Source organism: Chaetomium strumarium (genome assembly GCF_033439665.1).
Source record: "Chaetomium strumarium strain CBS 333.67 chromosome Unknown B0T15scaffold_4, whole genome shotgun sequence".
Lineage (NCBI taxonomy): Eukaryota > Fungi > Ascomycota > Sordariomycetes > Sordariales > Chaetomiaceae > Chaetomium > Chaetomium strumarium.
The window spans coordinates 3,836,443-3,849,219 of NW_026944432.1; the positions used below are offsets into that span (position 1 = coordinate 3,836,443).

A 12,777-nucleotide genomic window follows, 5' to 3' on the forward strand; every position below is an offset into this window, starting at 1 on the left:
CTGGGGCCTATAACCGTCGGAACCGCTGAAGCTACCCCAGATTCAGCCCGTTCAGGGGAGTTGGGGCGGCACGCGACGGCCCCTGGCGGCGCCAAGCCGAGTGGGACCCCGGCCCGTTCAAGCCTCCAAGGAACATCGGGATCGCCATTGTGATTGCGTTAATCCAAACAACAATCGGTAACCTGACCTTAGCGAAGAAGCCGGCACAGATCCTTTTCATCATCGCCAACTATTTCTGCTCGCCAATTCGACGTCCTGCTCCCCCGAGCATGCAACTGCCGGCGCCGCCATGAGCCGCAGCTTCTACGACATCGACCCGGCGGGGGAGGTGCTCTGCACGTACACTGACAGCGGCGAGACGACGAAGCTCAAATCCGTGGGTTTGACGGGTCTCCTTTGCATTTTTTCCTGTCGCATGACCCGAACAGTCCCACTGACGGACTTGATTTCCCCCCCTCTTCGCAGGAGAAAACCGAAGTGCCCCTCCCGAAAGCAATCCTCTACGCCTTCCTCCCCGCGGGCTACCCGCACACGGTAACCGACGACTACCTGGCCTACCAGACCTACGACTCACTCCAAGCCTTCGCGTCATCCATCACATCCCTGCTCGCCAACCGCGCCGTCCTCGAGGGGCTGGGCGTGGGAGACTCGTCGTCCTCGCCCACGGGCGCTTTGATCCTCAAGATCACGGGCGACACCATCTCGCGCGTGGCCACGATCCTTTTTGCGCACCGCATGGGCCAGGCCATCGAGCCCGAGTGCAAGTTCTATCGGTTCCTGGCCGATATCTTCAACGACAGCGCCCAGTTCCTGGATTTGCTCACGCCCGCGCTGCCCTACCTCCCGAAGCTGGGCGTGATCGTCTCGGCGGGGGTTCTGCGGTCGTTATGTGGCGTGGCGGCGAACGCGAGCAAAGCCAGCCTGTCGGCGCACTTCGCGCTGACGGGCAACCTGGCGGAGCTGAATGCGAAAGAGGCGTCGCAGGAGACGGTGGTCAGCTTGCTGGGCATGCTGGCGGGTTCGCTGGTGGTGAGGCTGGTGGAGGATAAGCAGGTGGTGTGGATGCTGATGATGTTCCTGGCCGGCGTGCACCTGACCATGAACTACCGCGCCGTGCGCAGCGTCAAGATGCGCTCGCTGAGCCGCCAGCGCGCAACCATTGTGTTCCGGGAGTGGCTCGAGCATGGGACGGTGCTGACGCCCGCGCAGGTCGCAGCGCGGGAGAGTATCCTGCGGAAAGGGCGCGGGAACTTGGAGAGCAAGAGCGGGGAGTACACTGGGTTTTGCGACTTTGCGACGTACGGTGAGCTCAAGGGGTGGAATCCAAGGGGTTACCATCGGTATGATTTCGAGACGAAGGCGTATTTCATGGCGATATGGCATCACGGCGGCTACTTTTACATGCGGATTGCTCTCAAGGAGGGGACGAGGAACCCGCTCTCGGCCTGGTTTGACGCGGTCAACCATGCCTACCACTTCGACTCGGCTCTGAAGGACGGTTTGGAGAGCCATTACGAAAACGAGATGCCGCTGGGCTATGTGTCGGAGGAGCAGAAGGAGAGCATATTTGCCGCGTTGACCGCGGCGGGGTGGGATTTGGAAACGAACGCGCTCGAGACAAGGCTACCTATCAGGGTGAGGGTAGGCGACGGTTGGAAAGGTCCGTCCTACATCGCTGCTGCTCTTGTGCAAGCTGATACTGATATTCTTCTAGGGCTGCATCTGTCCGAGAAGGATCCAATACGGCATCACAGCCACCAGGTGCCTAAGAAGGACTAGACATGACGTGCAATGCGCGCTCTAGAGGTTCATAGAACAGCGTTTATTTGCTTGAAGGACACGGAAACGGACAGGCGGGATACGGTTTCTTTTTGGAAGGCTGGCTGGCTTGGTTTGGGTGCTGCAAACGGAAACACACTGGGGCGGGATACATGTTTTTATCGAGATACCACGCAGACGACGACGAATCTGCCCTTTGCTTGGTAGGTAGTTCGGCCCCTCTTATTGCTTAGCTTTGCGTCTTTTATTCCGCCCTTATCATAATACATTTGACCAGAGATCACCCCCTTCGGCATGGAGATTCTCCTAGTGGGTTGAGTAGTATTATACATCACCGAATACAGTTATGGTATTCTACATGGTTGGGACTCCGTTTTCACAGCTCGAGCATTCATCTCTCATTCTTATGCCAGCCCAGCGGCCCGCATCGCCCGCATTTTCACTCCTTCCCACGTATTCAGCTTGGGCCGGACATCCAAGTAGAAATTGAGCTTGCCAGCCCCGGCACCATCACTTCTCCCAGAGTAAAAGTCAATGATATACTCAACCTTGGTCCCACACCGGTCAACAACCCAGTCGTGCCGATCAAACGGCGCCGTATACCCCAGCAGCGTGTTGATGCGCGCCTTGGGGCTCAAGGTGGCGCTGCCCAGCCCGACGAAGCTGTGCAGCCGCGGCATGCCGCACCCGCCCTTGACCACGGGCGCCACGTAGGGCGCCTCCCACTTGAGGATCTCGGCCCACGCCCGCTCATTGACCGCGTTGTGGATCGGCACCACGGTTTTCATGTCCGCCGCCGCCGCGTCAAACCCTTTGCGCTTCATCGCCTCGAAGAATTGTTTTTCCGACGGGTACACCCAGTGCCCGCTTGTCGAGGCGCCTGTTTCTTGCTCGTGGTTGACGGGGCAGGCCGAGGGCCCTGGGTCGGAGGAGCGCGGGATGCTGGAGACGACCCGGTCTTCGCCGAGTTGTGGATGCGCTCGTGGTGCTGTGCGCGCTGTGGAGGGAGAGTCCGGTTGTTCGGATTGGGACGGTCGGGAGAAGGAGGGGAGCCGTAGCCAGGACGACCAGGACGATGTGGACTGTTGCGCGGACGCTGATATTGGAGTTGCCGCTTGAGCAGTCTGTGTCGTGGTAGGTGTTGCTGTCGCCCCCTGCGCAGCGCGCGCTTCTTTTGCTCTTTGGGCTTGCTGTAGCCATATCTCGCGAGTCTTGTGGTCGACCGGGCATTTTGCCTCCTCCCCGTCTTGCGCCTGCCCCTGCGCGTCCGACCCGAATCCCCTCATGTTGCTAGTGCTTCCTGCCGCGGCCTCAACTCCGCTCTGTCCCCGAATCGTCGCTTCCTTGCTCGCGACCAACACTGTATCCAGTAAGTCCGTGTTCATTATGCGCGCATTGTTTCTCCGTCACTGCTTGCGTTGGGTCCGTCGTGGTCTGTTCAAGTCAGATCCATCGATAAGACCAGTCGGTAAATTTAAAGTCTGGGCAGCTGTCGAGAGCAATGGTACCCACCGGGTTACGGCCGGAGCCACCTGGCACGGCTCCATGACCATGTATTGAAACGGGTCTGAAATCGGCTGTAACCTTCCTCTAATCAGGCGCCGGCCCTGAACAACGTAAAGTACGCCCAAGCGATATATAGCGGTCAATACAAGTTCGTCCATAACTGCGGTCGATCAGCGGTCATGCCCAGGCGACCCAGCACGATGGCGATCAGCCCGCCCGTGCTGGTACCGCTGATCAGGTCGGAAGTAGTCGCAAGGCTTCGGCGGGGCGCCGGGGTCGACGACAAGCCATGAGCCTGTGCAGTATCATGAGTGACGACAAGCCGCGCGCGCCGCCGCCGTCGAGGGCGAGCAGGCGAACTTGCGAAGTGCACCGGCAGGCATGGTTGCTTAGATGGGGCACCGCGGCGAGTCAAGATGAGTTGCACTAAAGCCAATGTCCTATTGGTAGTTGCGCACTTCCAAGGTTCCTCAGGGCCCAAGCTCGCCTGACAAGAACCATAAGGTCCTCTGGCTGGAAAGGGACGGAGATATCCATGACTTTGGCAGTAGGCACAATTGAGGGACCTCAGTCGACCGGTTACAAGAAGAGTGGAGAAGGGAAGACATGGGAGAACATGAAGCAGCGTTAGGGTAACATGAGCTGGGAGTTGGTGAGTGCATTGTCGAAAGAACACCGAGCTGACCACCTCAACTCTGATGAAGGTTGATGAAGCTTTGGGCGGCCCAAGCTCCTGGCCACGTATGCGGCTGCTGGAAGCTCAGTCTTCTGTGTCGTGTCCTTCCTCGAGTCCCGTATGCGTCTGCGCTCTCGGGAAATATGAAGTCGCATGCAAAGCATTGGATGATTTGAGTTCCGATCCCTTTGAGTGTCGTCGCCGAAACATACGCACTTGACGAAGCCAGCACTTCGTGTGATATGCTCGGCGGTATTCGGACCCCCGAGAGTGAGCTTGCCCATGTGCGACAGTTTGCTGTGCCGAGGTTGACAACGCCTCGACCTCGTCTTATATAGATGTCACACGAAGCGTCCGACAATGCCGGGGTAGGTACTATAGACGGAGACTACCATGCCCGCCGCCGGTGCGGGGTGCAGGGGTACGTACGGGTTACTGTATGGCGCTGTATGTTCAATACATACAAGCGCCCCAGTTTGACGTTGCAGAAACTCCATGGGCACCGAATTTACTCGCTGGAGGCCCAGCGAGTTAGTGTATTGTTGAGAATTCTGCCGAATCACCTCATGCAGCTTTGGGCATCACGCCCATGTGCAGATGGCGGGGGATACCAGAGATAAGGGTGGGTCACGACGTGGAGATATTACCAATTGCCCTCGACACCTAGAAATGATCGACTTGGGAAGCAGCAGCATCAACTCTCATGCATCCGACGAACCAGTGCGGCAACAATTGACTACCATGTTCTTGTTTCCCAAAGAGCCTAAGGTACCTAAGTTGACGGATCCTTTGCTTCCCGTCATGCACGGTCGCTTGTAGTGGCGCGGGAAGAAACGGGTGTCGGGAAACCGGGAAGCGAAAGATCGGATGGGAGGGATGGAGGGATGCAATGCACCGAGCTGGTGGGGCCACTGGTGCGGGCGGCATCGGCGAAAGTGCGCCCGGGGCATGGAGCACCATCACCTGATTGGTCGAACCGTTCAGATGGCTCGTGGCGGCTTACCCTCGCAGCACTGATTTCGGAGCTTGGCTTGTGAAAACCCCCAGATTTCGACCACACCCATCCCAACTTCCTTCCTTGAACTCGTCATCCCACTTCAAATTCGCAGTTCTCCTCCCTCGACCTGTCCTTCACGCCGTTCTTGTCAGCACCCACCGGTTCTGCTTGCTGCGCCCCAAGATCTTGCTAGGACAGCAGTCGTCGCGAGGAGAAGAAAAATTCCGAGTCTCAAAAAGATAACACCTCCGTCAAACCTGCCACTCGACCAGCCCGCTTCATACATTCTCTCGTCAACAACCGCCACATTACGACCATGTTCGCCACCAGAGTCCTTCGTCAGGCTGCTCAGCACGCCGAGCGCACTCCTTCCATCAGATTCATTGGCAAGCGCACCATTCCTGGTATGTCTGATGTCTCCGAAATGCAGGTCCATAGTTTCGGCCATGTAAAGGCTGACATGAGCATCTTGGCAGCATCCGTTGACCACTCCCCGCAACCGCATCCGGCGTCACCTACCCACTCGCTTCCGCCGTCTTTCAAGAGCGAGTCCTCGCACTCGTCATTCAGCGCATACCGGGACCATGCCCAGCAGTTCGGTCCTCTTCGCAAGACCATCAAAGCCGATGGGGGCATTGGCAGCGCAGCCGGCGCGCAACTCGGCCCCGTCGCCCCGCCCCAAGGGGTCTTCTTCGACCGCAACGATCTCCCTGCGCGCTTCCACCGCCAGCCTCTGACCGCTGCCGAGATTGAGGCTATCGAGACCGGGGGCGCTGCACTCTTTGCTTGAGCGCCACACGTTCCATACGCATAAGCACATCCAACCTAAAAGAAGACCGAACCGCATGCTAGGGTGCATTCTGTGTCATATCCCACGATTTATGGGTGTCACGACTTTGGATGAGTTCCCCGTATCATACGATATGAGCACCCACACATACACGCCTGAGGTTGCAATGTACAACAGCGACGGCGCGATACGATTAGGCGCATAAAAAGGTCCAGCGGGCAGATACGACCGAGTCGCTGGCTTGTATGAGGACGGAGCCGGCCGCCACCAGCAGCCGGGGCTTTTCTTTTGTCATATACCCGCCCTGGGTAGTGCAGGGTTCTGATGCAACACCTGGGCCTGTCTGTGATATCAGGGGTGAGATGAACTGGGTTCATGAGGTGTATTCCAGGGGCTCCTCGCCGAGCGACTGGCGAGGGAAGAATCTAGACTCAACATAGATAGGTCTGTTCATGGAAACACACGTTTTCACTTATTCAAGCCCATTCCCTCTTGCATACTTAAGTTGTGTGATCGTCAGTTGCCAGGGAAGATATGGATGGCTTCGGCAACCATGAAGACATGGCCCCGGCCTTCAGACGGCAGCTCGATCGTCATGAGACAACGGTGGCCGTGGAATGCGAGGGGTCACACAGATTGAATTGCTTGCTTGAAGGGCCCTGAGTCCCTGGGACCTCTAATCCTTTATGTACATATGGACTAGAATTGTCTATGATCGAGTCAATCCGAGATATCTTATAAACTGTTCTTTCTCAGAACGCCATAGTCACCGTTCAATCTCACTGATGCCCCTGGATTCCGCACGTATCGTGGTTGATTGACCATCCATTACTTGAACAAGCTGCCGAGAAACCAGACCTTACGTTGTCAAGTGTGAAAAGCCCTAGAACGCCGAGCACGGTTTATCACATTGAAGCAATACTATACTGAAGCCGAGCTGGAGTAAATAACGGAATTCAATAGGAATTCAGTTGATGACTACACTTGAATCAGCAGCCCAAGAAATTATCCCTCCATCCTCTCCAACCCAAAGAGTGAGAGGATGCAGGCATGATTGAATTCAAATTACAAGCAGTGTATAACCCCCGCAGCATGTCCTGCGTTGCGGGCAGGCTAAATGATCTTGCGAGTCCCGTCCCGTCTCATTACTGTACTTCCAGCAAGTTGGGTTGTATTGCATGAGTCTGCGAGGTCCTAACACGAATCACCTCGCATATTGCTGACGACTACCACCGTCTCCCGCACGGCCGAACCCCGAGCGTTATAGCATTGAGCAAAATGCTTCCGCATATCCGTCGCATCCGGGGAGGTTGCGTGTATGGCTCGCTTGGTAGAAGTTGGGTTTTGGGGCAGGTGTGTTCGCCGTATACTCTGAGCTGCCTCAACTTATGTCAGCCAAGATATATAACATGCACTGTACTCTGTATCAAATTTAAAGCAATAAATTAAGCTCAGGGAGGCGTCGAGGTATCTTCAGACTACGCCTGGAACGCTTGAACCTCGGGAGATGGCCTTTGGTTGTAGTAGTGACCAGATGATATATGGATGTCCCGATGTCGGTTGGTTGAGGTAGTCCAAGCCTTTCGATCTCAAACCGTTCTATCTGGATCGTTGGAAGCGTACATGTCGAAACTGGTGATGCATGGGCTGAGCTGTCCGAGTGGCAGAAGGAAGAAGGGGAGAAAGAATGCTTGGTTATCTACTTTACTGACTTATAGTCTTACAGATCCTTGTAACAAGTTTTCATATCTATAGATAGATATTAGATGTTTCAAGCATTCATCTTACAACTACGGTGTAACAAGCTCCTGCAGCAGCGCATTACAGAGCTGTCCAGCTCACTTGAGTGACCTGACTCAGGATGGGTGTTAAAGCGGTGTGTAGCAACGACATCAATTGCTCACGTTATCGTGTTATTTGCTCGGCGCCGAGGTGCCAAGGTCGTTCTTCATGATCCGAGTCCCACTTCGCTTCTTTGTCCAGCCTCATTTTTGTCATGATGACAACATGATCTCCAGGAAGGCAGGCAACAGCTTCTCGGCACGAACGCGTAGTTATTCCAGTCCGTTGGCTGTGTTCGACTAGTGTGCAGTATTCAAGAGAGCTATGGTATTACACACTGTAGGTACTTAGGTATTGTACAATGCAAGCGTGTAATATACACTACTGTGGGATGATCACCCGTAGCTCAATTACACGGTTGTTTGATAGCTCAAATCAAGATACCAGGGTACTGTATGCACGCACGTGGGGGGAGGTGCATGATGGCGGGTTTGGCGTTTGACAGAGTAGCAGACAGCTTGCAATAAGCAAACAACTTAAAGATGGACATAACTTGGAAAACAGAACCCTGGAACGCACAGAATTGACGTGGCATATCGAAAGGGTGCAATAGGCAGGATTCCGCTGCAAGGAGACTCGCAGATGCGGATAACCAAAACAAAAACCGATGCCTGTGGCGGGCGGAAGAGGAGCAAGCAGCAGGTGATCATGTGGTCCGGTCCTTGCTTCTCGGGAGACACAAAGCGCCAAGAGCGCCGGGGAGAGACAAGCCATCAACCGGTCGGGCCACTGAGAGCTCAGCTACGCACCAGGTAGGATTCGCGTTCAGGGATCACGAAGAGGCAGTGATTGGGTGACGTGCCTGCCACAAGCCTGCCCACGCAACTTGGCGGCGCCCGGCACTCATTCCTTCCCGGGAGGATAAGTTGACTGTGACTTTGCGTTCCCTCACTGGACCAAGTCCGCTTGCGGTAACAATGGCTAGATGAAGAAGGGGGAGAGATGGAACAGAAAGTAGTCAATGTAAGATCAGGGCAGAGAGGGAGATTTGAAGACCATATAGGAAATGAGCCGGCAGTAGAAACTCGCATCGAGCCATAAAGAAACGCAGAGATAACTTCAAGTGGCTTTGTTCCCTGATACACACACTCTCGAGACACTCTATCCCTGTAAGTACCCTACACAAGTTCTGTAGGAATTAGTCCAACTATCTGTCACCACAGTCCTTTTATATGCCCCGTCCCTCCGGTTCTTGTCCGCCGTTGGCCAAAGGTAACCCCCCACCCCGCTCCGGCGCCGCCGTGTGATCGAATACGTGGGCTGCGGCGCTCGGCGGTCGGATACCCTGGACCGATCCAAGGGATGCCAACGCTCGGTACACGTACATGGGCACCTTCATAAGCCCTGGCTCGTCTTCCCCGGCTTCTGGAACTTTTCCTCTTTTTTTCTTCTTCCTTCTCTTCCTTTGCGTAACCATCGCTGGGCTTGCAACGGCGACGCTCTACATTGAATGGGGACAGAGAACGACCAGGACGTCGAGGGGCAGACGGAGCCTCCTATATGTGGCTCCAAGAGTTCCGTTGTTAAAGTAGCGTGCATTCCGATTACTACTGCATCCTCCACTCTCGCGGGGACGTCAACCGGCCCTGATGCTAAAACCGATGCCGCCGATGCCCATGCCGATGCCGATGCCGATGGTACCGATGCCACCGATGCCACTGTAGGCCGGGGTTCTGTCGCCAGCACCGTTGACACGGACGGCGTGTTCAAGCCGGAATCGGCCCATACGCTCTCTGTGCCCCATGTCTGCGCGCTGCTCGAGACTCATGCTGAGTAAAGACCCTTTTTTACTCTCTTTTTGATTTATTTACTTCTTTCCTCCCCGCCTGCATCTTGATTCTTGACTCCCCCAACCCTCGGTGACAATTCGCTCACTTCTCAGTAATGGCATCGACAATTCCGAGGCGGGCCGTCGCCTGCAGCAGCATGGCCCTAACACGGTTGAGGGAGCTAAGGGGCTTTCCGTGTGGACGATTCTCCTGAGGCAAGTGTCCAACAGCCTGACTCTTGTAAGTGGTTCTTTTCATGTCTGCTGCTACTACTTCTTACAATCCAGATACTCATTAGTGGCAGGTCCTCGTTATCACGATGGTGCTCTCCTTCGCCATCGATGATCACATCGAAGGCGGCGTGATTGCCGCCGTCATTCTGCTCAACATCGTTGTCGGGTGAGTGCGAACATCGTACCTTATACCTTCTAGGCTGTATCCTCACGCGCTCCCCCAGATTCTTCCAAGACTTCCGCGCAGAGCAGACCATCCAGGCACTCTATGCGCTCTCGGCGCCGACGTGCAAGGTCATCCGCGGCGGGCAGGTCGACACGATCAAGGCCGAGTTGCTGGTGCCGGGGGACCTGGTCAAGCTCAACGTGGGCGACATCGTGCCGGCCGACCTGCGGCTGACGCACAGCATCAACCTGTCGACGGACGAGGCGCTGCTCACGGGCGAGTCGGTGCCCGTGAGCAAGCACGCCGAGGTGGTCCTCAAGGAGCAGGACGTGCCGCTGGGCGACCGCACCAACATGGTCTACTCGGCGAGCACCGTCTCGCGGGGGCGGGCCACGGGCATCGTCGTGGCGACGGGCATGGCCACCGAGGTCGGCAAGATCGCGGGCTTGCTGCGGAGGAGCCGCGACAGCAACACCACGGCCGATAGTGGTGGTGATAACAATACTAATAATACAGAGCCGACGCTTGCCAGAAAGGCCTGGCTGAAGATCCGCGTGCTGCTCGGGCTGGACGGCACGCCGATGCAGGTGGCGCTGAGCAAGTTCGCGCTGCTGCTGTTCGCGCTGGCCATCCTGCTGGCCGTCATCGTGTTCTCGGTAAGCCGGTGGCGCGTCACGGACGGGGTGCTGATCTACGGCATCTGCGTGGCCGTGGCGGTGATCCCGGAGTCGCTGATCGCGGTGCTCACCATTGCCACGGCGCTCGGCACGCGGTCCATGGCCAAGGGCAACGTCGTGATCCGCAAGCTGGCCGCGCTCGAGGCCGTCGGCGGCGTCACCAACATCTGCTCCGACAAGACGGGCACGCTGACGCAGGGCAAGATGGTGGCCAAGCGCGTGTGGCTGGCCGACGGCACCGACGTGGCCATCCAGGACACCACGCATCCCTTCGACCCGACGAGCGGAAGCGTCCGCGTGGACGGCGAGGTGTTGTTCCCGCCTCAGTCCGCCGCGGCGGCGGCTGAGAAGGCCGTGGCCCGGCTGAGGCCGTTTCTCGAGACGGTCGCCCTGTGCAACAACTCGGTAATTACCGTCACCCCCACGCAAGAAGCCGATCATGCCTCGCCGGTCTACACCGCCGTGGGCGAGCCCACCGAGATCGCGCTGCAGGTGCTGGCCATGCGCTTTGGCATGGGCAAGCCGGAGGTGGTGGCGGACGGACGGCGCCAGTTCCTGGCCGAGTTCCCCTTCGACTCGTGCTACAAGCGCATGACGGTCGTCTACGGCAGCAGCACGGACGAGACGGGGGGCGGCGGCGCGTCGGCCTACACCAAGGGCGCGCTCGAGGCCATGCTTCCGCTGATGGACGTCTCGGACGAGCAAAGGGCGGTCATCGTGGCCAAGGCCGAGTCGCTGGCCGCCGAGGGTCTGCGCGTGCTCTGCGTGGCCAACAAAAGGGCCGCCGTCGTCGACGCTCATGCCACTAGCGGCTTTGCCTCCTCCCACGACAACGACAACGGCGGCGCAGAAAAGAAGAATCTGGCTGGCAACTCGGTCGATCCGGATCCGCGGGCCGTTGTCGAGAGCCAGCTGACCTTCCTCGGGCTTGCGGGACTGTACGACCCGCCGCGGCTCGAGTCGGCGGCGGCAGTGCGGCGGTGCCAGGAGGCCGGCATCACGGTGCACATGCTGACGGGCGACCACGTCAAGACGGCGACGGCCATCGCGCACGAGATCGGCATCCTCCCGACGACGCCGCCCCCGGCCCCGGACGGCGACATCATGGTGGCCAGCGCCTTCGACGCGCTCAGCGACGCCCAGATCGATGCGCTGCCGCGGCTGCCGCTGGTGCTGGCGCGCTGCAGCCCGACGACCAAGGTGCGCATGGTCGAGGCCATGCACCGCCGGAAGGCCTTTTGCGTCATGACGGGCGACGGCGTCAACGACTCGCCCGCGCTGAAGAAGTCGGACGTGGGCATTGCCATGGGCTTGACCGGCAGCGACGTCGCCAAGGAGGCGGCGGACATGGTGCTGATCGATGATAATTTTGCGTCGATTGTCACGGCGATCGAGGAGGGGCGGAGGCTGTTCGACAATATCCAAAAGGTCTTTTTTCTTTTCTTTTTTTTTTTTTTCTTTTCTTCCCTCCCAACAAGTTAGTAACTAACCCCGACAGTTCCTCCTCCACCTCCTCGTCTCCAACATAGCGCAAGTCTTCCTCCTCCTCCTGGGCCTCTCCTTCCGCGACCCCTCGGGCCTCTCCATCTTCCCGCTATCCCCCCTCGAAATCCTCTGGGCCAACCTCGTCACCTCCTCCTTCCTCGCCCTCGGCCTGGGCATCGAAGCCGCGCAGCCCGACATCATGCAGCGCCCGCCCCGTCCCGTGGCCTCGTCCTCGTCGTCGTCCTCGTCGTCGTATGGGCCCTTCACGCGCGAGCTGCTCACCGACAAGTTCGTGTATGGCACCGCCATGGGCGGCCTCTGCCTGGCCGCCTTCACGTCGGTCGCCTACGGCGTCGGCGACGGCCTGCACGGGCACGACTGCAACGAGGCCTACTCGGCCGCCTGCGACGTGGCGTTCCGCGCGCGGGCGGCTACTTTTGCCACTCTGACCTTCTTGCTGCTGGTTACCGCATGGGAGGCCAAGCATTTCACACGGTCGCTGTTTGCCATGTACCCCCGGGAGCAAGATGACACTAAACAGGGGGGAATTTGGTGGTTGTCGGTGGTAGGGACGGTGTGGGAGAATAAGTTCCTCTTTGGCGCCGTCACGGCCGGGTTTGTCATTGCCTTCCCTGTGATTTACATCCCCGTGGTCAACAGGGTGGTGTTCAAGCACGAGGCCATCACCTGGGAGTGGGGGATCGTGGCGGCGTGTGTGGTGGTGTACACGGCCATTGTGGAGGCGTGGAAGGCGGTCAAGAGGAGGTTTGGCTTGGGCGCTGCTGCTGCGGGGATTGGGAAGGGGAGGATGGAGGGGGAGGTTTGACGGGGTATCATACCTTTCTTCCTACCTGACC

At 57.8% G+C, this 12,777-nt stretch overlaps 4 protein-coding genes across 4 annotated transcripts; 3 read left to right on the plus strand and 1 right to left on the minus strand.

The window, feature by feature from the left end:
* The first annotated feature begins 135 nt into the window (after positions 1-135).
* B0T15DRAFT_221972 (vitamin B6 photo-protection and homoeostasis-domain-containing protein) lies at positions 136-1,981 on the plus strand. The gene is made up of 3 exons (XM_062862820.1): positions 136-376; positions 466-1,660; positions 1,715-1,981. The coding sequence occupies exons 1-3, from the start codon at positions 290-292 to the stop codon at positions 1,777-1,779; spliced, it is 1,347 nt and encodes a 448-aa protein (XP_062722001.1). The 5' UTR covers positions 136-289; the 3' UTR covers positions 1,780-1,981.
* Positions 1,982-3,538, minus strand: B0T15DRAFT_221973 (cytochrome c/c1 heme-lyase). The gene has a single exon (XM_062862821.1). The coding sequence runs from the start codon at positions 3,162-3,164 to the stop codon at positions 2,184-2,186; it is 981 nt and encodes a 326-aa protein (XP_062722002.1). The 5' UTR covers positions 3,165-3,538; the 3' UTR covers positions 1,982-2,183.
* A 1,736-nt stretch (positions 3,539-5,274) lies between these two features.
* Positions 5,275-5,748, plus strand: B0T15DRAFT_494332 (uncharacterized protein; the record flags this gene model as incomplete). Its single annotated transcript, XM_062867010.1, has 2 exons — positions 5,275-5,362; positions 5,435-5,748. The coding sequence occupies 2 exons, from the start codon at positions 5,275-5,277 to the stop codon at positions 5,746-5,748; spliced, it is 402 nt and encodes a 133-aa protein (XP_062722003.1).
* A 3,116-nt stretch (positions 5,749-8,864) lies between these two features.
* Positions 8,865-12,746, plus strand: B0T15DRAFT_575400 (P-type ATPase-like protein; the record flags this gene model as incomplete). The annotated part of the gene is made up of 5 exons (XM_062870992.1): positions 8,865-9,363; positions 9,473-9,599; positions 9,664-9,758; positions 9,817-11,863; positions 11,934-12,746. Exons 1-5 carry the CDS (start codon positions 9,041-9,043, stop codon positions 12,744-12,746), a joined length of 3,405 nt encoding a protein of 1,134 aa, XP_062722004.1. The 5' UTR covers positions 8,865-9,040.
* Between the last annotated feature and the right edge of the window lie 31 nt (positions 12,747-12,777).